Source organism: Puntigrus tetrazona, chromosome 8, assembly GCF_018831695.1.
Source record: "Puntigrus tetrazona isolate hp1 chromosome 8, ASM1883169v1, whole genome shotgun sequence".
Classification (NCBI taxonomy): Eukaryota; Metazoa; Chordata; class Actinopteri; order Cypriniformes; family Cyprinidae; genus Puntigrus; species Puntigrus tetrazona.
In genome coordinates, this window is record NC_056706.1 from 8,806,215 (window position 1) to 8,831,494 (window position 25,280).

General features: G+C 39.2%; 3 protein-coding genes across 8 annotated transcripts in view; 1 reads left to right on the plus strand and 2 right to left on the minus strand.

Annotated features, from left to right (window-relative positions):
- skia (v-ski avian sarcoma viral oncogene homolog a) overlaps nucleotides 1-2,385 on the minus strand; it is a 61,713-nt gene extending 59,328 nt beyond the window's left edge. Inside the window, exon 1 of the mRNA XM_043246846.1 lies at nucleotides 1,010-2,385. Within this exon, the coding sequence (XP_043102781.1) occupies nucleotides 1,010-1,921 (912 nt within the window). The 5' untranslated portion in view covers nucleotides 1,922-2,385. The remainder of the gene's footprint in view (nucleotides 1-1,009) is intronic.
- Nucleotides 2,386-7,858: 5,473 nt separating this feature from the next.
- Nucleotides 7,859-14,048, plus strand: si:ch73-70k4.1. The gene is made up of 4 exons (XM_043246738.1): nucleotides 7,859-8,165; nucleotides 8,294-8,426; nucleotides 9,413-10,455; nucleotides 13,266-14,048. Exons 1-4 carry the CDS (start codon nucleotides 8,035-8,037, stop codon nucleotides 13,336-13,338), a joined length of 1,380 nt encoding a protein of 459 aa, XP_043102673.1. The 5' UTR covers nucleotides 7,859-8,034; the 3' UTR covers nucleotides 13,339-14,048.
- Nucleotides 14,049-14,141: 93 nt separating this feature from the next.
- The window catches only part of prkcz (protein kinase C, zeta), a 91,632-nt gene continuing 80,493 nt past the window's right edge, over nucleotides 14,142-25,280 (minus strand). For all 6 annotated transcript variants that reach the window (XM_043246733.1, XM_043246734.1, XM_043246731.1 and 3 more), the window contains 2 exons: nucleotides 22,252-22,367; nucleotides 14,142-17,793 (listed from right to left, as the gene is read on the minus strand). In XM_043246733.1, the coding sequence (XP_043102668.1) occupies nucleotides 17,706-17,793; nucleotides 22,252-22,367 (204 nt within the window). In that variant the 3' untranslated portion in view covers nucleotides 14,142-17,705. The remainder of the gene's footprint in view (nucleotides 17,794-22,251; nucleotides 22,368-25,280) is intronic.

Here is a 25,280-nt window from a genome sequence, read left to right on the forward strand (position 1 = left end):
TGCTCAAGTTAAATATTTCATGCCATTAAATTTAGGCCACTGTGACGGCTACTCTATCTCAACGTCCGCCCGCAGAATCCACATCTCACCCCTCTCCCGGATATCAGGTTGTAACATTTGGACTGGGAAACCAATATCATGATAGTCTCTGGAGTCTGAAGACTGGGTCACCAAAGAACTGACACTCTTGGCCCCTTTCCAAGCGCTCATCTAAGGAGGGAAGCTGACACTACTTGGAATATGCCAACGCAAAACCTAAGACATACAAATTTCACCTTGGTGGCGTGGCTTAGCGCTTTAAACCTCTAGTCTGCCAACTTTAGGACTGTTTCTTTAATACCAGCAGAGGTGATTCATGGACATCGTCACAGTGCCCCAGAGCACTTAACCTCAGGTTGTGCCAAAGGGACTGTCCCTATAAGAAGTGCACTGTACGACTGCCAAATAACTACTTACTGTTGAGTCTGAAGTTTGTGTCACCAAAGAACTGACACCATTGGCCTTTCTCCAAGCATTCATCTGAAGACGACTATGGCAAGCCATTTTAACAATATTTATTTTTTTACGCCTCGGATACATATTTTTGGAGTACTAAAATGCGAGCAGAATATTTTCAATTTCTCTAAATTCTTACATCACTAGTTTCGATTGCTTTTTTACTTGCAAGATGCAATGACTAGACAGAATTCATGAAAACTGTCACAGATACTAGCAGCTGAACTATTTCTAGTAAGGACGAAATTAATACTGACATAGTAAAACTGAAATAGGCGCTAGCGGACATGCAAAAAGGAATAGTTGGCGTCTGAAGGAAAAATCCTACTACTAGCTTGCAATGCATTTACCTGGTAATATGCGCTATTACAAAATATGTATCAAATGAAAAGTTTTGAATGAAATTGGAAAAGATGAAACGGCTTGTCATGGACATCTGACACTTGCAGTACACTAGAAGAAAACTTAAACAGTTCACTATGATGAGAAGTAAAAATGAAACAAACTGGCTCACCCGTGATGCTTTCCGCTTGTATTTATTGGCGAAGTCAAATTTCTCCTTAATGTCATCGAGGAGCTGCTCCAGACGCGCTTTCTCCTCTTTCCCCGTGTAATCCGGGCTCAGGAGGACATACGCCCTCCAGTTGGCCGAGTCAAAGCCCCAATGGCAAGTCCTGTTCTCCAGCGATTTGTGACTGTGCACCACAAATTTCTGGGTCGGGTACATGAGCCTGCAGTCCATGCACTGGATGCAGGGCGCGTTAGGACTCGTGTAGAGCTCCGGGACCAGCAGACCCTTACACTTCCCGAAGCACTCGTGATAGATCTTGAAGCTCTTCTCGGTGAGCTCCAGCTCGATGGAGCCGTACAGCTCCTTCTTGGAGTGCGGTGGGTACGTCCCCCCGTAGATGAGCGCGTTGCACAGGCGCTCCGCGTCCGTCTTGGTGATGAGTCCGCAGGACGGCGCGGAGAACGGCAGGATGCCCATCACCTTCAGGATCTCCAGCTGGTCGGCGGTGCAGCGCGAGCAGTAGATGTGCAGGTCGTCGCACACCGAGTTGATCTGCTGGAGCGAGAAATCCCGCAGCACCGTGTTGAGGATCTGCGGCAGGCACAGACGCTTCTCGCCGCCCACCACGAAGCACGAGATAGTCTCGCCCTCCAGGACCGTCTCGCACCTCTCGGTGGAGCGGTCCGACGGGATGAAGAGCGGCCCGGGCATCACCGGAGGAGGCTGCATGGGGGGGAGGTGCAGCACGGGCTCCGGGACGTCTTTGCCGTCCTTCTTGAAGAGCAGGTCGTGCTGCCATCTGGCCGAGAACGCGGCCGGTCCGCCGAGAGAGCTCATGGAGCTCAGGTGAAACTGTTTGAGAGTTTGTTGCAGTCCCGGGTGAGGCTGGAAACTCTGTCGCGCTACTGTTTCCATGTTTCGCGCACGGCGTTGTCGTTGAAACCGAGCGTCTGGCGAGAAATACGACTCAAAGGTCCTGGTTCCGCGTCTCGAAATCCAAGTCTGTGAAAACAAGCGCAAGAAGGCCGATAGGGCTTCATCAAATCCCCGCTCAGACGAAGGTTTCCACCGGCGCGTCTTCTTCCCCTGCAGCGGGCTCTCTTCTGTCCATATCCACAGACAGACGCGTACGGGAAACTCAAGTGTAACACAGGCAAAAGCGCGCAAGTTGCAGCAAAACTATCCCACGGGGGAGCCGAACTTGTCCCACGTCAAATTCAGGAGTCGAATACACAATCCGCCAACTTTAAATCCGTATTTTTCGCTGCGAGTAGAGATCGCTGCAGCCGGACACGGCGCGTCGCCTCCGCTCCTCTGCCCCTGCAGTTCAGTATGACTGAGTCAGTGAGCACAGCCTCTCGCTCGCTCTCTCCCTCTCTCTCCCTCTCTCTCTCTCTCTCTCGCTCGCTCAGTGTTTGTGTGTGTCTGGCTCAGTCATTGAATCCCAGCCAAGAATGTGACTGACTCCGCAGGCTGTGGCTCTTCCAAGAACCAGCCTTCACTCCCCACTGCTGTAGAGCGAGTCACTGTACTTACAATATTGCTATTTATATTTGTAAACACCTCATCTGTGTTTTATTTGGAAACTTCACTTTATTCATAATCATTTATCACGTTTTCCCGGTATTTAATGCATTGCTTACATTTATTTATGCAAATAAACTTTGATTTAATAGATGCTATTGATTTAATTTACGGAAACAGCTTTACTAGTCATAATCGTCAATACTGTACCCAGTTCACAAAAAAATAAATAAATCGGCCTGGTATAATGAAACAAACTAATAACGTGTAACAAAGCAGTTTAATCTGCTTTGTTATTGTATAATATGTATTGAATCTTCTCGAATTGCAACATTGTTAGTTTAATATAATATATGATATTTTGAATAACAAAAGGCCTACATAGTGCAGATGCATAGGTTTTACAATAAATGCACTGAATTGAAAATTGAGATCCATCATTACGGTATATCAGCATTTTTGTAACTATTTTTGCTCTTTCAATCATACCGTATTCTAGCTTATTTTTCTTCATCGATAATCAAATTTAAAACACACATCGCAGGTTGTCACGGTGGCCCCACCTCTATGTCACTTAAAAAATAAGCCAGCACTTGAGCCTCGCACAGCTTGTAAAACTGCATTTGTACAATGAACATTTTTAAATGAAAGTCTGAGGGGGGAGGAAATAAGAGCATTTTGCAGGCAGGCAGTCAGGCAGGGCAGTATGTTGAATCAGTGGGTTGATGGGTGGAGTCTGAAACAGACGCTCTAATTTAGACTGACTGCGGTCTGAGTTTGTAAGCTTTGGTTTTCCTGAGACTTCGAGACTGAAAAGACTACAGCAGACTGAACTGGGAAAGTACTAGAACTGCATGACTAATAAACACTCAAACGTCGTTTCACAATATTTGTGTGATACGGCAAACCAACTGTAATGTTTTGCCAATAATCTGGGTCAAGCACATCAGGCAGTAATAACATCGCTCATTACATCATCATATTTGTGTTTTCTTAGTAAATTGATGTTGTTAATTATTTGAAACAATATTCAGTGCCAGTATTGCAACGTTTTGGGTTTATGTCACGCAGAGATTCTGCACTATTGATCCACTAACTTTAATAGCATGGCCTATATATTCACCTCTTATTTTTATGGACGTTACGTCTGTTTGTAAATGGTAATAAGACATTCTTCATTCACATTTCCTGTCACGCTACATTGCTGTGCAAGCGCCAATTATTTATTAATAATTCTCTTTAGACCGAGTCTAACGCAAGCGCGAGGTCAATGTAATCTGTTGCAGTAGCTCCCTCTAGCTCCAAGGGGATGTAACTGCAAGCAGATCACAATAGGACAAATGGCCTTGATGCATTGCTTCAATTCATCCATTTGCGGAAAAAGGTGCAAAATTAGAGAAAACAAAAATCTGTCTCTCAAATTTAATATACTAATGCACAGGATGGAGCGATGAAAAAAATCATTTCACACGCCCTGAAAAGATTCAATAAATCTGTATAAATAACATTTTATCTGCATTCACACTGAAGCAAATATGTTACCAGTTTTTAAATCAGTTAAAATTCACAATTACTTACCAAAAAGCACTGATATAGCCTAGTATTTCTTGAAAACATACTCCATGAATCATTTTATGTTATGTTAAATGTTTTATATAGCTTCAGTTTTTCCACAAAAGTGTCTATAAGCGATCTGATCTTACATCTTCATGATAAAGCCATGAGAGAAGGGAATTTCTTTTTAACAGTGCCTTAGATTCCTTCTTTCAAAAGTTTTATTTGGATTTGCGTCATGGATTTTGGAAAAGCCCTGCAAGCTTGACCAAAATATGATCATTAAGTCTCTGCTGTCTCTCACATTTTTGCACATATATGGAAATATATTCAAATGGGTGGTGTGAACACGAACTGCTGACCGTAAGTCCTTTTGGATGAGGTCTCTTTTTTTTGTGCAGACCGTTTCAAAATGCCAAATATAACTAATCCATCATAATGGGGGCACAATCAAAAATGAATAACATCATAAACAAACTCTTTCATCCCATTAAGGCTGCTCGCTTTAGACATTTCAGTATTCCTGTCCTTGAATAAAATTCCTTTTTGTAGGCTTCCAACGCTACTTAGAGTCAGAGCGGCACATACAAGCTTTATTTAGACAGCCGTAAATAGCAGAAGAGCAGGAAAGAAAAAAAATTTGCGTGACTATAACAACAGGTTTGTATAAACCAGACCCCTAAAATGAAAATGCATTGGGATTGGTTGTCTTTTGTGTAGGCGTCATGACATCTGCAGTAATTACATTGCAGAAGAGTCAATTACCTATTTAAATTTATGCAGCGACAATTTAAATGGCAGACGCATTACGAATGTTTGCTTTCATGCAACGGCATCAGTGTGGGAACCAGTGAATCAGACTTGCTAATTCATTTATTTTATTTCAAATAAAAATCCAGCACACTTGTTTACTACGAAAGAGATGGACAAAAATGGAAAAAAAAGGTGTGAATAATAATATTTGATTTGGTAGGTTGCAATTAAAAGGTTATGAACCGCACTGAGAACGGTTCAAAAGAGATTTGGTGTGTGGTTGTTGTCGACAGCCAGTTTTCTCTGCCCAAGCTACGCCACCACCCTCTTAACAAACAGGATCAAAATATATCTGCTAGGCTCAGATAAGAAGAAACCAAAGATAAGTGCTGCATTACTGCCATTTATTCAGCTTTTAAGAAGCAGAATTATAGGCAGTGATACATGTTTATGTTTCTGCCAGTGCAACCTGTGCCAGCTGTCTGACAAGTCAAACCCATCAGAGCCGTGACCTTTTGGAGAAAGGGCAGACCTGCGGCTTAATCATTCTGGTGAGAGGACGTGCCCACATCTCTCCCCGGAGCCGGAGCCGGAGACGCAACTCCTCCGGTTACATACTGGCAGCTTGGCAGGGCAGAGGTTTGGTAACAGATACTGGCTGAGAAGATCTCTGTCAGACTCATTTTGTGGACAGCGACTTTAAGGCGATGTCTGTCATTTTTGTAAAAAGTTAGATAGCACGTCCTACTAGTTCAGCTTAATTTGCAACTTCTGGGTAAGCAAATTATGAGGCTTTGTGGTGAGGTCAAAGAGTTTGGTGGTGTGAAGAATTACGTAATGATGTCACCATATGTGATGACGCAAAAGGAAACAATGAATCTGCTATTTAAGATGATTCATTTAAAACATAGCCAATTTGTTGCGATGATGCATAAATAATAATGGCCGAGTTATGCATTTAGCACACCAGTAGATTTTAGTCAGGTTAGATGATATATTGCATATAACATGGATGAAAATGAGGCTGTGAGGGATAGACTTACAGTCTTTACAATGACATACAGTGAATGAACGTATAAGGGTCATAGATTGTGTAATGATCAGTTCCTAAACTATTATGGAGTTTTTGTTCCATAAAGCAACAATTGGTATGTCTACGGCAGGAAAGGGGAGTGTTCAGGAAACACGTTATTAATCGAGAAATTTAGATGTTTGCACTAGTGATGCAAAAAATATATATATATTATATATATATATATTTTGAATTACACCATCCTAAAGTCAATGGGGTTTTTGAAAAGGTTCTTGGTTAAATGCCTGAAATAACATATATGGTGAATACAAGCTCAATATATTTTCACATTCCAGTCTATGACGTAAATCAGTAATTCCTCCTTGAGTAAATTAGATAGCTTTTACAAGTCTTGAGAAAGACAGTTGTTAACAAATGGCTAAATTAAAATGGAAAATCATCATGCTAAACAAATAAACTAATCTACTCACTAGTTTGCTTTTACTATATATATATATATATATATATATATATATATATATATATATATATATATATATATATATATATATATATATATATATATATATATACATATATATATATAATAAAGACTGACAGTGTTGTTGAAAGCGTAATGGTGATGTTTCTGAAGATTATCATAATGAACAAAATGCTTATGAATTTTGATCAATATAATAATTAAACAGTAATTAAAAATGGTGTTCAAATAGCCCCAAAGCAATACAAATTTATATTGGCAAATGGGCATGATTCTCACAAATAACAATACAGATACATTGCATTGCATAATTTTGTTAATCAGGTAAAAAGAAAAAGCATAGTCTATACTTCACCCTGCAAACAACACATAAATATTTACAGATGTCATATAATATTTAAAAGATATTGAAAAAGAGATCTCTAAGAATTCCTAAATTAGATTTTCAGTGGCTCTTATGTGATATTCAAGGAATTTGAGTTTTCTATCACACCGTTGAAAACAGCTATGCCTGAATTAAACATCTTCTCCAGCACATTAGCCATTCTTTAATCTTCTTTCTCTCTTTCCCTTGCTCCTTTTGCCACCTCACACTTCTTCCAGAGTACATTGAGAAAGCTTGCTTCTGGAAGGACTTGGGCAGCGCCCGCTATTTTTACATTTTTCATCATTCATCAGGCAACCATGGCGACGGCTCACAACATTGCCTCACACAAGTCCTAATGACATAAGCGCTCTTTCCTGGATGCCGTCTCCCCGGCTCCATCCCTGAACAGACTTACTCAAAACTCATCTGCTATTGTACTCTCTCACTGTGTGGCTATGGAACCATCAGTGTCAGCATTAGAACCTTCTGGAATTCTCATCCAGAGGAGAGAGACGGTTCCAAACCTTGCCTCAGCCTCTCCAGAGCTCAGAGCTGAGGCACCTCATATGGATCATTTATTTCGGTGGTGGCCACCAGAAACCACCTCTTCGCTTTTTTCCTCCCCTACATATGTTCCTTCATAATGCAGTGAAGTTGATAGTACGCATTCATGGGTTTCTTCCATCACTGCACGATCACTGAATGACTACTTTCAGTTATAGTGTTTGTGTATTTTGCATCCTAAATCTATGCACAACAAAACAAAACAGAAGTATGATTATGTGCAACATTCTCACTACATCGTTTTATCAATTTGTTGACATGACTAGGCTACTTTACATATAATAATACAGCATACACAATACTAATATTTATTAGCATTTTTACATTAACATATGTATGCAACTGCATACTAAAAATTAATTGAGGTATGAATTTTAGAGAAGAAGATGAGGAATAACTGCATGTTATAATATCTGCATGTATGTGTATTGATTTTTGAAAACATTAGGCTACACCAATACAGAGTAGCCTAATAACAATGATGCTGAATTAAATAATATATATAACTATAACTATTTCCTTAAGCACACTATAGCTTAGTGTATATCGTTTTATTTTAAAATCAAATAAATACTCCATGTCGCACGCTTCAGCAACAAAATATATTTCGAACTGCGCAATCAGCGCGCAGCTTTAACCTAAAAAAAACTTTTATGACCGAACACGGAAGTAGTTCAAAAAAACTCCCGCGTAGTTTTCATTGCCATTGTCACGCAATGCGCATTTTACGGAGATGCGGCGTTTAGAACCGAATGACTGCCATGTCTAAACTAAAGAGGAAGAAATCGGTGATTGGGGAGAGTGGATGCGAACAGCAGACGACGATCAAAAAGTCAAATAGCAGTCTGAGCGCAGAACAGGACAGTAAAACATCTACAGTCAGGTACGGCGTCAGTTAATACTCAGCAAGTGAAGCACTCTTCATAATACAATGTTATAGAATGAAATATTCTTTGGTAATATGTTGTAATGATATTTTGACTTAATATTATTTCCTGTTCAATCCCGAAGGACGAGATGGTGGGAGAGTTCTGACCTGAGTGATGTGGAGAGACTCTGGGCTCTTACCTTAAGAGCTTTTTGCCCAGCCCTGCAGTCTGATGAGGAAGAATGTGTTCCACCGCTCCCCCTACCTTCATCCAAGGTAAAACACCAGCAACACCATCATCAGTGGTAGGAGGAAGAGGCAGGGGCTCTGTGTTTGTACATCTGTTTAGAGTAGGCTACACTGTAGTATTTATTGCATGACCCAGTTTCATATAGTGTGAATAACTCTTGTATTTTGGCCCGAAATGGATGTTAGAAGCAAATCAACGCTTTAAGGTCTAGAGATGACCTTATACTGTCACATCCTAAACACTTCATTCCCTTCATCAAAATGTCACTTACGAATAACCAATAATATATCACTGTCTTTGAAAGCAGGACCCACCCACTGACTCTGAGACCTTGAATCTCAGATTTTCCTCGGTACATGGGAAAAGTAGGCTCAATGTTTTATTCCATGGAGATGAGAGGATGGACAGTAATGAATTGTCCTTTCTAGAATTGCCAACAAGGCTGTGGTGTGTTGTCCTGGGCAACATGTTTATTTAATAAATGACATTTTCTGTGAAATGGGTCCACTTTGGTGTCTTGTTACTTAAAAACATGCAACCAATAACATTTGAAGTACAAACCCCAAACATAAAAAAAGCATAAAACAGATTTAAAATCTGTTTAATAGATTGTACTGAAATGTTGTTGTATAGACATAAAATAACATTCAAAATAATTTTTTTTTTAATGGAAAATAAACTGAACTTTATGAAAAATGTTAACAAAATATTTAGTTAAAAAATTATTTCGTTTTAAATTGGACCTTTTGCCATCAGGTTTACAAAAATTACAGCTTGAAAATAATATATTGTTGTTGTTTTTTTCATAAAATATATATGTAGTGTAATCTCCTGAATAAGCACCTCCTGTAATTTGTTTTTTAGTAATAATTTGTTTTAAACACAATTTCCTTAGCGTTTATCTTTAAAAAATGTGTAATTAACGGCATTAACTAGCTCTCTGTCACATGTCAGCCTGTGTGATCATTTGTGTAATGCAGTGTGATTTCATCTCAGAAATTTCATTCTTCAGAAAACTACAGTACAAAAAGTAGGTGATTGGAGGTGGTGCACTGCAGATGAAGATATTAATCCCCCTCCAGATTTGCCCACTTCTTCTTTCTTCAACAACCCACCACCAGTGAATGGGGTCAAGAACCCTCCACAACCTCCAACAGTAGAGAACACAGAAGAATGTAGCCCACCGGCCATAGCTTATCAAGAGAATCATGCTTTTTCGCCTGATCAGGAGAGTGTGTCAGTATGTGACGTACAAACGGCTCAGCAGCACCACATAGAAGATAAAGTCAATTGCATTGAGGGTCGTGAATTGTTAGACGAACAGCGTGACAAATTTGACCAAGTTGGGAAAGTCTCAGAAACACAAGAAGTCACAAGAGGATCTGGAGCAGGACTGGATGTGGAATCTGGAGCGGGGAAGAGGGCAAAAACAGGTGCAGGAGCATCTGGATCATGGTTAAGAACAATGTCTAAAGCAGAGGGATCAGTATCAGGCATAGGAACAAAACAAGGAGCAGGTGGATCTGGATCAGGGCAGAAAGCAAAATCCGGAGCAGGTCAGCGAGCAAAATCAGGAGTAAGAGGATCTGCATTGGTGCTGGGAGCAAAATCTGAAGTGGGATTGGATGCAGATTCTGGAGCAGGGAAGGGGGTAAAAACAGGATCTGGATCTCGGCTGAGAACGATATCTGAAGCAGTTTCAAGCATGGGAACAAAACGCCAAGCAAGTGGATCTGGATCAGGGCAGAGAGCTAAATCAGGGCTGGAAACAAATTCAAGAGAAAGTGGATCTGGACTGGGGAAAGGAACCAAATCTGGATTGAACTTGGAAAAAATATCAGGAACAGAAGACTCTGGAGCAGCATCTGGATCAGGACTGAAAACAAAAGTAGTATCTGAAGGATCCGGAGCAGCAACTGGATCAGGACTGGGAATAAAAACAGAAATAGAAAGGTCTAGATTAGCACCTGAATCAGAACTGGAAACAACATCTGGAGCAGCATCTGGATCAGGACTGGAGTGCTGCCCAATGTGTCTGATGCCATTTCCTGCAGGGTGAGTAAACATTTCATATAAATAGGTCAAAAAATCCACAAAGTTGATTGATTTCACAATTAATGCAAAACCAAGGAGGACAACAAAGTCAACAGCATGTAATGCTTCAACAACCCAAAATGTCACATTGGGTGACTGCCACAGAATATCCAATGCATAAAGCCTACAATATTCCATTATTCCTCAATTCGACGTTGACTTCACAGAAGTTTTAACAGATAGTCCAGTTAGAAATCACTGTGAATAAAGTTACACTTGTATTACAAAAGTTCTTTTTTCTTCTTCAGTCAAATTTTAGTTTCTCAGAAGCTCATTAAAAAGCCTCAGACTTCAGGTGTTTCGCAGAACAGCACCTCAAGTGAGGATGCAGGGGATGTGATCTTCTCTCACTGTGGAGTAGATGCATGTTCTGGAACAGGGGAGAGTATTAGACTGAGCTCAGCTTTGGCGCTAGAGATGTTTAGCTGGCTCTTTAGGGTAAAGCCAGAACATACATGCTCTCACTCTCATGAACTCCTTGGCAAAACATCTTCACTAGGCTGTAAGATGAAGTGTCGGTGGATAGAATCATGCATTCTATCACCTCTTTCAAACGGCCAAAATAAAATTAGTCATTTGCTGGAGAAAGACATTTTATTTTCCCTAAATGAAATGGATTTGAGTGTTTGCGCCTTGGGTGCTGGTGGTGGAGATGGATATCGCAGCCACGCTTATGTAACTCACTCCTGGATGTGAGGTCATCCCTGCAGATGTAGAGCAGAGGACCCAGTTCAGATGGGATTTCTATTTATTTGATGCTTCACGAACACTTGATTCTTTATTTTGATTGATGTGCATAGCAACGTTCAGCAGCTGTTGTTGTTGTGTAGTGTGAAGTATGCAAAGTATTACACAACACAACACTGAATTCTGGGACTTAGACAATAACTTGGTAGTACAGTGATGGTTTCAGATGGAAATACCCTGCTACTGTATGGCAAATATAGTATTAAAAATGCAAAAATCGGTGCATTTTGAGAATTATGAGTTTTGTTATTTGGGTAGTTTGAAATTAAACTTCTAATCTTCGTAAAAGTTCTAAGTTTTAAATGTTTTTTCTATTATATAATTACAAGTTTTTTTTGTTCTTAATTTATATGAATTATATGAAAAACAGTTTTTGACATTTTGCAGATTCACTCAAATTTTACTTTAAAATGTAAATCATGTTCAATGTTCATTGCTAATTCACGTTTATTCCTAATAAATAAACTAATAGTAATTTTGTGATTTGGACTTGTTAACATGCAACTTGAAATGTTAAGATTGTGTGTGTGTGTGTGTGTGTATATATATATTAGTAATAGTTAATGCAAACATAATACCTAACCTATGAAAACAAAATGATTATCAAATTTTCCTTGCAGATTCATATACTTTTTAAGCTAAAAATGTTGAATTATAAGCACTGTGCATTTATATACCAGTGCAACATGCTTTTATAAGTCATTTTCACCTTCCTGCCATCTCTAACCAGTGCCAACTCTCCAAAAAGGCTGTTTATGAACCTTTCTGCTCGTGAACTTTGGAGCGCTTCTCAGAAAGAGGAAACGCTATGTTGAAACACGGCGACTGCGAGTGTACTCAAAGAGAGCAGGAAGAGAAACTCTAAGAAGGACAGTTATTCATCAGAACGGGTCAGAAAGTCACCAGATTCTTCCGAGGTCTGAGAGCAGCTCTCCTTCGGCGTGGTGGGCAGCGCAGAACAAGGCAGCACTTTGTTGCGAGCGCAGGGCTGGCGTGCGCCGCTGCCCGCTCTCTGCCCGCCGTGTGTACATTGGCCAGACTGCAGAGCACAGCAGAACACAGGCGGCCCCGTGAGAGAGACACAATGAGCGCTCTTGTCTGGGGAAAGACAGATAGAGAAACAGGCAGATATAGAGAGCGGGTTTCCGAGGGCGTCGATATGAGCCGAGGGCAAGACTGGTGAAGAGATGGAAATCTTGATGAAGGGGAATCGGGGGTGGGTTGGCACGCGTAGAGTCGCAGAAGGGTTTTGAGGTTTGCTGCTGGGAAGCATCAAGCCGTCTGGGTTGGAAAAGGGATTAGAGAGGAAAGGAAGGAGTCTTGGAGGGAAAGGGAACGCAAACAAACGAATGCGCCTAGAAATGAGTGGCGTTTGGGGAGGAGGAAGGATCTGTCGGTCTTTGGGAAGTCAAATTTGAGACCTGGTGACCTCGCAGTTTGTGTGTGCTTGTTAGCCGACGGCTTACTACAACAAAATATTCCTCGGCGGTTTGTTGTTTTTTTTGGTACGCATAGAGCAAATGACCATAAATGGAGCATATGCTACTATAAAATGCTACAAAAAAAAGCAATCGTAGAAAAAGTGCACGAATTCTAACAGTGATGTTTTAGCAAATGCATGTTAAGAATTGTTGGCTACCAAGAGAAAATCTGATATGAGAAGCATAAATTATTAAAGCGTTTTTCAGATGAATGCTTTTTGAGTGATATCAGGGGATCAGCTACATTGTAAACAGCTTCTCTACAGTCCAAAACTTACATCAACATGTATTATTCCCAAATAGTTTTTTGAGAGACAGTGAGGGATCAATAACTTATCATGACTCAAAAATCTTATTTTGTTTCCAAAACTGCTCATTGTGCAAGAGAGAAGTCTTGCTGTAGCACCCTTGTGTTTAGGTTTGCAAACCGCATATCATTGGAACGATTACTCTTAAGTTATGTTGTATTGGATTGTGTGTGTGTGTGTGTGTGTGTGTGTTGCTCACTATTGTTAAGAATGTTTTTTTTGTTTTTTTTTTCAGGTTCACCCAAATGCAGTGTGATAGTCATCTTGCACAGTGTTTATCAGAGATGCACGAAGACATTATTTGGTGATGACAAGGACCATTTTGTTAGATTATTTTAGATGCAGGTTTTTTCCTTTATGTTGCATGTGCTTGCAAAATATTAGTTGAATGTTTTGGTTACTTTATCAGAAGACCTGAAAAGAAATTGTTTACCCAAGAAAGAAGGTTTGCTGAAAATTGACCATCCGTGATCAATTTAAGCCATACATCTATTGCTCATCAATGGGTCCTCTGCAGTGGATGGGTGCCGTCAGAATGAGAGTCCAAAATTTGACAATCCACACAATTCAAGTCTATCAGTTAATGCGCCGTCAAGTGAAAAGCTGCATGTTTGTAGTGAACAAATCCGTTATTAACTTTAAACTGACTTCTGGTCCATAATTCACAATAACTCTCATGATGCAGACAATATTACTTTCTCTCTGGAGAGAGCAATATGGATAGAGGACTCCTATTTAATCCCGGAAACAATGCTTTGAAATGAAAAATAATAAATAACGTGGATTACGCACATGATTTGTGTTTTTGGTTCTTGTTTTTTTATCAGCTGTTAAAACACTAATTTTGACGGCACCCATTCACTGAAGAGAATAGTGAGCAAGTGATGTAGTAATAAACTTCTCCAAATCTGTCGAAAGCGAGTACATTTTCAGCAACTTTTCACTTTTGGGACGAACTATTAATTAAAAATATGATTGCTAAATATGCATTGCGCAATAAAGACAGTGCTCTCTCACAGACCAGTGTTTTTCTTTTCTTTTCTTTTCTTTTCTTTTCTGTTCTTTTTTTTTTTTTCTCCACACCCAAAAATCATGAGACAGGAAATGTGAAGTCAGTACAATGAACATTTACTGATTTACAGTTGTTATCTAAGATGCTTAAGACTTAACTTCATAAAACCAAAAGACATGTTCACATCTCTCTCTCCCAACCCTCAGCCCACAGAAACTCTACTAGAGCTTTCATTTACAATAATTTATAAAACAAACACTTCAAATATAAAAGTATTCCCCTGTAGCACATCGTTAAGAGCGTCATTTGCTTTGGACTCGACGTAAGGAAACCGAAAAAGAAACATAAGCAGAAAACGGCTTGCGACATCTTTTGTATTTGGCAAGTTGATAAATAACAGAAAGTTCTTGCTTAAAATGTTTTCAGGGACAGGAACTCGTATTTTATTGCAGTCTTGGGCTCTAAGTTTGAGACTAGCGGCTAGGACACTGGATTCAGATATCTCTTATAATGATGCAGAAACGAGATTTACTTCTTTCTTTTTTTTCTGTGAAAATTTTAAGGGTTAAATTACACATATTTACAATTATGCCAAACTCATTCCAGCTCAAATATAAACATGAATAAAACCCCAACAAAAGGACAATCGTGAATTTGACACCATTTCACGTGGGTTCTGTACATTAAGCTCAAGCCCGGTGGAAAATTAAGCTGTTGGTCTGGTGAAGATGATTTATTACTTGGTCCTTTGTAATATACCGCAGTACCTGTTTTTCATACAGTTTGCAAAAAAAAATAACCACTGGCGTACAGGAATGAAAATCGGGCGAATTTTGCGTAGGACCACATCTTTACCTTAAAAAAACGGCCCTGTCAAACTGTACTGGAATGCCACTTGTCGGCAGTTTGCATTCACCTGAAGTTCCTGTCGCAAACGATCGTTCATAAATGGAGGAGTTCGTCAAAATGTTGTGCCCGTTTTTGTACCGGCTTTTCATTAGAGAGCTGAAAACACGGTGGGGAAATCTGGCTTTGCTCTCTGCCTCGTTATCGTTTCGTTCGTCACGCTTGTTATCTCCCGGGCCGCTCTTTGTTCTTAGCCCGTCTGCTAATCTCGCTACTGTCTGACACAAAAGCAGCTAATTAATCCTGTTAACATGGCAGCAATTCTTCATACAGGTCTGATTTCATCAAAGCATTCACATCTGAGAGTGTCGTCTTCGCTCTTCAGGAAAAGAGGGGAACCAAAAAAACCAAAAAAAAAAAAAAAACTTGGGAGATTAAATGCAATGGAAGATAGAAAACATATCTAGTTTCTTAATAACACAATACCTTATCGCTGTGAGGGATTAATCAGTCGAGCTAGCCTGTGATTGGCTGTTTTTCTCTTTAAAGGGAATTTACGGATTTTGAAGTTAATTTTTTGATTTTTTTTTTTTGCGTGTGTGTGTGGTTTGGAATTTAAATAGACATGACGGTTTAGTTGCGTGTAGAAGTGTACTATTAACATGCTACTCTCACGATCTCTGCAGTACGTATACTGTGCACAGTATGCATGGGATACCCAGATGACCTACTACGTTTGCCAAGACACACACAGCGCAGAATAACATATCCCACAATGCAATACACACAACTTGATCTTCCATTTCCAACTCTTTCTTTTTTTTCCTGTCTCGCTATACTGTAAACACTCACAGCATTTTTACACAAAATAGTTTTTTTTAAATACTAAATATCAGTCGCTTATATGCAACATCACAAGGTAACGTGACAGTGTAGTTTGCTAATGTCTGAAAAGCGTTCACCTACTATTAATAAAAATAGTAGACAGAATACAGTATATTCTACAAGTACAGTAAGAACTCCATTCTGAACAAGCGGCCACCGAATGATACAAGATTAGCATTCTGCGCTAACTGTGTTTGATATTAAGTGTTGCATTGGGTTCAATTTAAGCGACTGCAATGACTGCTCGCACCGTGCGTTTAGGTCATCTGAGATTCAGTCACATCACTGTTGCACAATTTTACCGCGACATAACGTACAAACACTTGTTTGTGTTCTCTCGCTCTCCACAATGTCTCAGACAGTACGTTATTGACAGACCAACATGAGTACAACGACACAAAACCCTCTTATCAGAGAGAGGCGCGGCCATTTTTGTAATACAGTGTGCGTTTGTGTTAAATTCTACTGTAATATTAAACCCAGGCTCATTGGAAAAAAACGTGCCCCATGGCGACATTTATGCAAAATGATATTATGATTTCGTCACACTCAACATGAAATGTTTTACGTGAGATAGATGAACGTAAATCTGGCAGCGTTTTACGTTGCTTGTTTTTTTTTGGAATGTAGTGGTTCGTAAATAAAACTGAGATTAATTCTCTAATCGCATTCGAGGACAACATACTCACCCTAGATATAAATGAAGCAAATATGTGATTTTAGCTAGCTTCTACACGTCTAAGACTAGTGCAATGCTGTACCGGGTGAGCTACCGAGCAAGTTTAGCGTGTGGAAAAACCATACGTATGGAGCAGGTCATGTGGTGCAAATTTTAAAATGTATTACAAATCATGCACCGTACTGTGTTTCGAGGTTGTAAAGTATCATGCAAGGAAGTGTGCAAAAAAAAATCCTTATAAATTAGTAATCTGCCCCAAAACCATAATTTGCGCAAAAACATGGATAGAGGAACGTTTTTCCAATAAACCTAGGTTGGTTATATTGCTGCTGGTCTGATGTATCTGTGATCATTCAGTGTCTAACTTTAATGTTTTATTTCAACATATGCATCAGTGTGTTTGTGTTATGTAAAAAAAAAATAATAATAATAACACCTGCAGCCCACTTTCTCATTGGATGGTGCAACCAACTCCAATCTAACATGGAGTTAAGAGCAGTTTGGAGCATGGTGAATTTTGGATCTTTGAGGCACTTCTTCAAAAAACACATTTTTATCTCCCATTTACTCTGTAAATACAACATGGGCGGTTAAAAGCTTGCGGTTTGAAGCACAGCTACCCACTGTGGATGAAACCATCATGGTCATGAATTAAAATGTGCCACTTTGCATCATAGAAGGCATCATAAATTCTTCGATTGGCTACCTACACTATAATACAACATTTTTTTTTTTTTCCTTTTTTATCTTTAAACATTATACATTCTTGTTTCGCTTGAGGACGAGCCTCATACAAGATTAAAGAAAAAAAAAAAGGAATCAAACAAAATAAAAAGTGCACATTAAGTTAGTCATATTTAGCTATGGTTGATGGGAAATGTAGTCTCTGATGGACGCAGGCACACATCGAAGGAACTAACTAGAGTCCCAGGCAACAGTGCGCGCGCACACATAAACATGGGCGTGAAAATTAAAGAGGATGCTGGGAAGCAGGAAGACAATCAACAGCTGAAATTTGGGGAAAAGTTCTGAGTTTGTTTTCTGAAGGTCCTCCAGTCATTTCGTCTTCCAGTGTAACCCCAAAATATCTCAAGCAGGGTCCAAAACTTGAAGTCTTAGTGTTGCTTTTTGTCTTTAACACAGTTTTAAGGAAAAGTTCTTCTGTGTGACACATGTCTGAGTTTGAGTTAAACTCAGCTGTAGTAGTCTTGTGGAGCCGCAGGCAGAGAAACATCAGCCGTATTGTTCTTCCCTCATACAGTTTCTTCATTGGAGAGCAGCAGAGGATTAATGTACTCGAATCCCTCAAACTCAGACTGGTCTATTCTCTTTATCACATCCCTGAGGAGAGAAACCAACATCATTAATAGAAGAGCCACAATTCAACTCTACAGGACGATGTGGCTTAAAGCAAAAAATTAGGCGCTAACAAGACACTGCAAAGAAAAAAATATATTGTTGGTTGCTGGCATCACATCCACATTTATTCATTTAACCGACGTGTTTATTCAAATGAGGAATATAGAGATTTAACCTAAGGAGGTAATAATATGAGAACAGCTAACAGTTGCAAACACTGTCAAGAAGAGTACGCTCAATTTGACCTTTTATTTCCAGCCGGATTAAATACAGCTGATTTCATTCGCTACTTGGTCGACTGGGAAATTAAGAAATAAGATATTATTCAACAAAATTAAATAAAAACTGCACAATTTTCTTGGGAATACATGCTTATATTTAAAAGTATGGGTCAGTACTGAAGACTATAGACTAACGGCTAAACTGTAGTGCTGTCAAATCAATTACCGGTAATCACGATTAATTGCATTAAAAAAAAAGTCTGTTTACGTAATGTATTTGTGTATACAGCGTATATCTGCATAAATGTGTATGTTTAAGAAATACATAAAATGTATATTTTTATAATATAAATATAAAATAAACATAAATAGACATACAGTATATATTTAAGAAGTGTATGTAATATATTTACATTTTTTGTGTATTTATAATTGATTTGACAACATTACTGAAATGCATAAACAAAAAAACACTATATTGCAGGGTTTTTTTCTAAATAAATGTAGCCTTGGTGAACAAAAGCAAGTAAATCTTAAAATGCCCAAACATTCAAAATAGCGTATACAAGTGTGTTACTTCTTCAGAGCAGTACTGAGCCATTATTTTTCATTTATTTTTTGGTTTTGAAATAGTCACACATTTTACAGATTCTGCAGGGGATATATAAATTCATATGAGCACATCTGTAAATGCAGACTGCCCACCAGAAACAACAACAACCTTTTTTCATCTGCGTCGAGGGGCTGGTTAACCACAAAGGGGGCTCTAACTACAGCAGTGGGCAGACAGAATTTCACTGCAGTACAATTGAGAAATTCAGCGGCGTCTTTCTCCTTTTGGCTATTTTCTGCACTGGCAGTGATCCTTTACACGTCTAAAGAGATGGTTACATTCTTGCTGAAATCAGACCTCTTGCTCTTCAGAACCTCAGGAATCCATTGATCTATTTTATCAGCCTGTTGAGGATACCGCACTGCTATAGTGCTACACCTCTTCTATGGCGTAATGCTGAACCCATTCAAAACTCGTTTATCACGTTCTGTCAAACACAGTCCGTGGAGGACAATTCTCCTCTATAACAAGCTCTGTGAGAACTGATATTTCACCAGATCCGGGATCAGTGCCGAATCGTGTTTGTGCTGTGTCTGTTTAAATAAAGTCCCCAGAGGACCACTTGACTGTATGTGGGTGTGTGTGGGGTCGAAATGCCTCCAGCAAGAGTGAAACCTAAAATAACATGAATGACACCTCCATGCCGTAATATCAGGCTCGGGTTTCAAAGGGAGTGCAGGGGGGAAATGTGTGATGCCGCAGAGGAAGAAACACTGAAAGACGGACATTCTGGGCTCTGACCAAAATAAACAAGCCTCTTCACAGCACAAATGTTTCTTCAGAAAAGAATTACAAGGTGGAACTTGTTTGAAAGACAGAAAGCAAGCACGCTTTGGTAGTATTTTTGCATTTTCGAAACTTTTCAAACTCCACCGATGACGCATCTAATGCTATCGACATTTCCTTTCACGCAGCCCGTTTAAAAACATAAGATGATGTGTAATGCGAACATTTGTTACGAAAGGGAATGACTTTAAATTAAAGGTATATGCAGATAATGCACTTAATTAGGGCCATTAAAATGTACACTAGTTAAAGTTTGGGATTGGAAAGATTTATTAAAAATACAGTAATAGTACTACAAATTAAAGTAACCTTTTAATTTGAATATATTTTAAAATGTAAATTTATTAATGTGATGGCAAAGATACATTACTCCAGTCTTTAGTGTGACGTGATCCTTCAGAAATCATATGTTGATTTGGTCTTCAAAACATTTTTGGCCATTTTATGTTTTTGAAGAAAAATCTTTCAAGACTATTAGAAGATGTTTGAAGTTACGAACAACAGTGTTATTCGAAAAATAAATATTTAGCGATGTTTTTGAATGATTACCGACCTGTAACTTTTGACCGGTAGCGTGCTTTGTATCTATTTTGTGCAGTCAACAAAGCTAGATAAAATGCATTGGGAATCCAAGTTCCTTTATAAGCCGTTTGTGTGAGCTTGTAAAAGGGAATCGTGTCTCTAGTCGCAAAGGATTCCAGTTCATCCTTTTCCGCTGCGCTCTGAGACACATCCCACTCTGGACGCACTTTCCTTTAATCCAAAAGACTAAATCTCTTACAAGGAAGGATTTCACCCCCCACCCTCTTTTTTCGTCTGCCAGATCCGTCAAACAAAAAAGGCTTCCATCACTTCCTCCCCCTCCTCCTCTCCTCCACCGTGTGGGACGTCAGGCTTTTCCAGAGCTCGCTCCGCTTTTGAAGTGTCTGGCTGCTGCGTTCCTTTGAAGCCTGCTTGGAAAATCTCGTATTGAACTAAGAACCCGCCGTGGCTCTATAGATTACTGTCTGTCAGTTCATCTGACTGCAGCCCACTTGCGTTCTGCTAATTATGAGTGACAGGTTTACCGACAAATTGACTTCAATCGGCTTGTAGACTGCAATGATTGTGTGCTCAACTGTTAGCGCTCGTAGTTCAATGAAGTGCATATTGCGCTTCTCGTGGAGAGTGAAAATATCAAATCACCTCAAGATACTGGATGACCTCATTTGTAAGCACTTAAGTTGCACTCCATTCGGAACTGAACCGAGAATGCCTGAATTTAAATTAAATTTGAACTGAGGGAGTAAACAGGATGCGGAATTGCATTAAACTTGAATTTGAATTTAAGTAGAATTAAAATGTAGTGAAATTCAGATGGATGGATGGAAAGATAGAACGATAGCACAAGAATGGATGGAACAAAAGATCCACAGAACGACAGAACGATAGATAGATAGATAGATAGATAGATAGATAGATAGATAGATAGATAGATAGATAGATAGATAAAATGATAAACAGAATGTTAGAAAGATAAATAGACAGACAGACATATCTATGAATATATGTTTTTTTTTGGACTTTAGAAGAGTCAAAAACTTACATACAGCATCTTTAATAAATAAAAAGCACAGCTCTCAGATTTTGTCGATAACGGGATGCATTTCAGTCACGGTACCAAATCACATTGTTAATCAAAGATGCCATCCTCTTTCAGAGCTGCATTTTTTGGGCTCCATTTAATGTAAATTGAAAACAGGAATCCTTTTTAGAAGCTTAAGGACCGCCTGTCTCTATGGATCAAATCAGAATAACAAATTCAGCCAGGATATAAAAGTCATTGTGAAGACTGGAGTCCCTCTCCAGAGAAATGCACCTCCACAGAACAATACGTCTCAAAGCCCGGCGTGATTGTTCTCCACGCAGAATGACTGGAATGTCTGAAGAATCTCTTGAGAGAAATGGGGCGAGACCTCAACAACTGACCCAAATGTATTCAGACATGCCATGAGTCAACCTACAATCCTCTGGCATCAAATAAATGCACATTTTTTGCATCGAGTTGACTAGCCTTCTCTTATTTTAGCACTTGTGTTAATCACTGCGGTATTCAAAGGGACCGAGTTTATGAATAAGCGAGCGAAGAAAAGACTTGAATGCATAAAAGCCCCCCTAGAAACTCACTTCACACTGATTAAAGCCAGTTTCCACACGAATCTCTGGTTTTTAATGCCTCTCGGCATCAGGTTTTCGCCGTTTAAGAGCTGTTCTTTGTCCTCCCTTTCAATGTGGCCCTTTTCGGCGCACCTCATACTGTAAAGCAATCAGAAACTCCAGAGGGGATGTTTCCATATGACATCACCACCTCTTGACGATAGCCTCCAGATGGGTAAACCATTTCACTTCATCTCGCTCTCACTTCTGAAGGGGAATCTTAGACATAAACCTCACCATCCTGACCAGCAGAATCAAGCTGAGTGGAAACCCCCGTTATTAAACGCCTAAATCTTCTGCTGGTGCAGTCATGTAACTTTGAAGTCGTTAAATTATTACATAATCGCTCTCAAGATGGATTCCGCAGAAGTGACGACTGACTTTAAATTTCATTTAGGCATTTGGAAGATGTTACGGTGTGCAGAAAGATGCCAGTTTGTCTTTTCATAATTCATATCTGGACACATTTTACCAAACACCAAGAGTCCAGTCGTATTAGTGGTTTTTAGCAACGGAACAGGTCGTTGGAAAACAGGTGGAGTGATTCTTCTGTCAGAGATCTTTACCGATCGTCTGCGGTAATGAAAAGCCTTTCGGCCAAGCATAACATTTTTCAATACTTACTCGTCGTCTGGTGTTAGCTGCACGGGTTCGTTGGTGAACTGCGTGTCAAAGTTGTCTAAACCGTAGTCGTCTGTGATCTGAGGTTTGAACGGTGGCGTCACCTGCTTCTGTTCCAACTAGAGGAGAAAAGTGAGAAAATGACTGATTAGAACACAATCCACTCCAATATCATCAATATCAGAAAAGCCTATTAGATGATTTTTTTTAATTTCTTGTTTCCAAAACCTTGCTGGATACACTGTCTAGAGTTCAACAACATTCTTAAAAGCAACTATTCTGGCATATATAACATATAACTTTTTAACATCCATGGAAACTTCCCATTCCACAAAACGTTCTTCAAAGTGGAGAAATGTTCTTTAGACTTTTAAAATGTTCTTCACACTGAGAAAAAAAATGTTCACTGAGAGAACCAGAAATGGTTCTTCTATGGCATCACTGTGAAAACCTGTTTTTAATGAGCGAATAGCAGTAGTGTTGCCAAAATATTGAAAAGCTTGGGAAAGAAAAATGTTGCCATCTAGGGCAAGTAAAAATCTGAACTACAAGCCTAATTGAGCCAAAAGAAATAAATAATTTTTATTGAACCCTTTTAAGACAGCCTTTTCACCCAAATTAAACCTCAGAAGTGACTGATTGGAGCCACTCTATGTAGGCAGCAACACAAATAGCAGTCAAGGCAGGTGATTAAAATTACAATTGATTCCAATAGATTCTATTGTTACGTTGCTAAGCTAATGGACCCTAACGGTCTCTATGCATGACTCCTTTCACATTTAGATGTGAATTTAGTACAAAATTAAACCTTGAGGACATTTCTCAGAGGAAATTTTAGGCAGTAGGTGTGCAGAGTGAAGTTCATGAGCAAAAAAAATACATTGCAAACAAAAACTACTTGGTAAATAAGCACATATTAAATTAGAATGCTTTTTTAAAGGTCTTTATTGGTACTTTCGGCATGGAATGCAATAGTAGCGATGCTATTTATAATCAACATTTCTTTCAACTCCATCTCGGAAGGAAGCATAATTTTGATATAATTTAAGTAGGAAGTTCATTTGTAAAAATTCCATAGATGCCAAAGCTGGACCAGACCAGTATGACATGCATTTTCAAATAAAACCACAAAAAAAACAGCCAATGAAAGCAAGGCATTTTTTGATTTTTACTCAAGGCCACAAATAAAAAATATTCTATTAATCACTGCATTGAAAACACTACGAAATGTGCCAAAATAGGGCAAATGGCCTTTGTGTTAGGAACACTTTAGTTTGTTTGGGTCCTGAAGTACCTCAAAGTGTTTTTAATGACAGACAAGAGACAAGGAGAGAAGTTATGGAGGGTAGAAAATAATTGCTATGTTTGTATTGTGGAGGTTTGATGTTAAGCACTTGTCAGAATGGACAAATTCTGTGGACGTCAACACTACAGGTCAGATAAGGTTTGTTTTCACGTTTGGACTCTTTTTGCCTCTCTAACGTTCTCTGTGTGTTTTGAGGACATGATCCTGCTGTGTTCCACTCCACACCGATCTGCACAAACTGGAACAGATGGCCTCGCTTCTCTCCTTTCACTACCATCTCACTCTTTATTTAGTCTAATTCATGAGTCCAGCTTAATGTCTCTTGTGTTGGTCTGTCAAAAGGCTTTTACATTTATTAAAGAATCTGCGAGTGGTTTTGCAAATCTCTCTGATATGTGGTTGGCAAAATGTTCTGGGTGTTTTTTGAGTTTCTATGCAGTTACTAGGCCATTGCTAGGGGGATGCTTAAGAGTGGCCAAAGTCAACAGAGCCTGCTAGGTTTCAATTTTCCTTTTGTTCACTTTTCTCTTTATTTTGCAAACCTTTTTTTTTTTTTGATGTATTGTATACACAAAGTTTCAAAACTCTGGTGTCAGTCAGATTTTATTTTATTTTTACTTTTATTCAACACGGATGCATTAAATTGATCGAAGCTGTGTAAAAACATTTACAATTTCTGTTCTTTTGAATTTTCTATTCATCACAAAATCCTAAAAAAATGTGTTTATGGTTTACAAAAATACAAAATATTAAGCAGCACAAGTTATTTCAACATTGATAACAATAAGAAATAAGAACAATAAGAGAACCCAATCAGCATAATTATAAAAATGGCGCAATGGCATCATAATTTTTTACATTTTACTGTATTTTAAATCAAATAACAGCAGCCTCGGTGAGCATAAGAGAAAATCCTACTGGCCCCAAACTTTGTGTACGTCATCCTACACTTTCCCAAGAGCAAAAGCTCTGCCTTTGCGTATGCAGAGTAATGGCAAAACAAAAGGGAAGAGAGACATAACAAAGAGAGTTAAAGATGGCACGCAGGGGAAAAAGAGATGTTAATTGGTGCCCAGCCACCATGTGTGCGTGTTTTTTATTCCCGAGGCCATTGACTCCAGAGAGTCAGGCATGACGCAGTTGGCTGCAACCTGCCTGGCGGAACATGCTAACGCTCATCTCTGTTGCAGAAAACCAATTACACACGCACACCCATCCAGATGCGCAGAGACTCTTCACGCTGATGTGTGGGAGTGGATTATTCCCACACAGCTCCTTCGCTAGTTCTCGCTTCCCGCCGCTCTCTCGGTCTCTCTGTCGGGGTCCTGCTTCCTCCTCTCAGTGACTAAATGATCGTAAACTCACTAGTAATCTGCTAGGATGACACGGTGCTGATTAAAGTGGGATGCTATGGCTCCCTTTACACCTGGCATTAATGTGTTATTGGTGATTGCATCACAGTCGGATAGCGATTGATCACAGTAAATGCACATCGAAAAAGATTGTGACCCTATTGGATTTGTAATGTAAATGCTAATCTGTCCTGACTCTGGATCGAGCCAACAGATGCAGATATTAATACCAGTCATACAAATGCAAGGCCAATGTCTCTTAAAGGTACAGACCACATAAAAATGTAATGTTTTTCGAAATCTGTATTTGTTTATCTGTGATCAGTATTAATTTTTTCAAACACAAAATGTTTTGAAAAGTTTTGGCCTTTAAA

Coding starts and splice junctions, on each gene's coding strand:
- si:ch73-70k4.1 (XM_043246738.1), top strand. CDS start 8,035: ATGACTGCCATGTCTAAACTAAAGAGGAAGAAATCGGTGATTGGGGAG. Junction 8,166..8,293: donor AGTAAAACATCTACAGTCAG/GTACGGCGTCAG, acceptor TCAATCCCGAAG/GACGAGATGGTGGGAGAGTT. Junction 10,456..13,265: donor CTGATGCCATTTCCTGCAGG/GTGAGTAAACAT, acceptor TTTTTTTTTCAG/GTTCACCCAAATGCAGTGTG.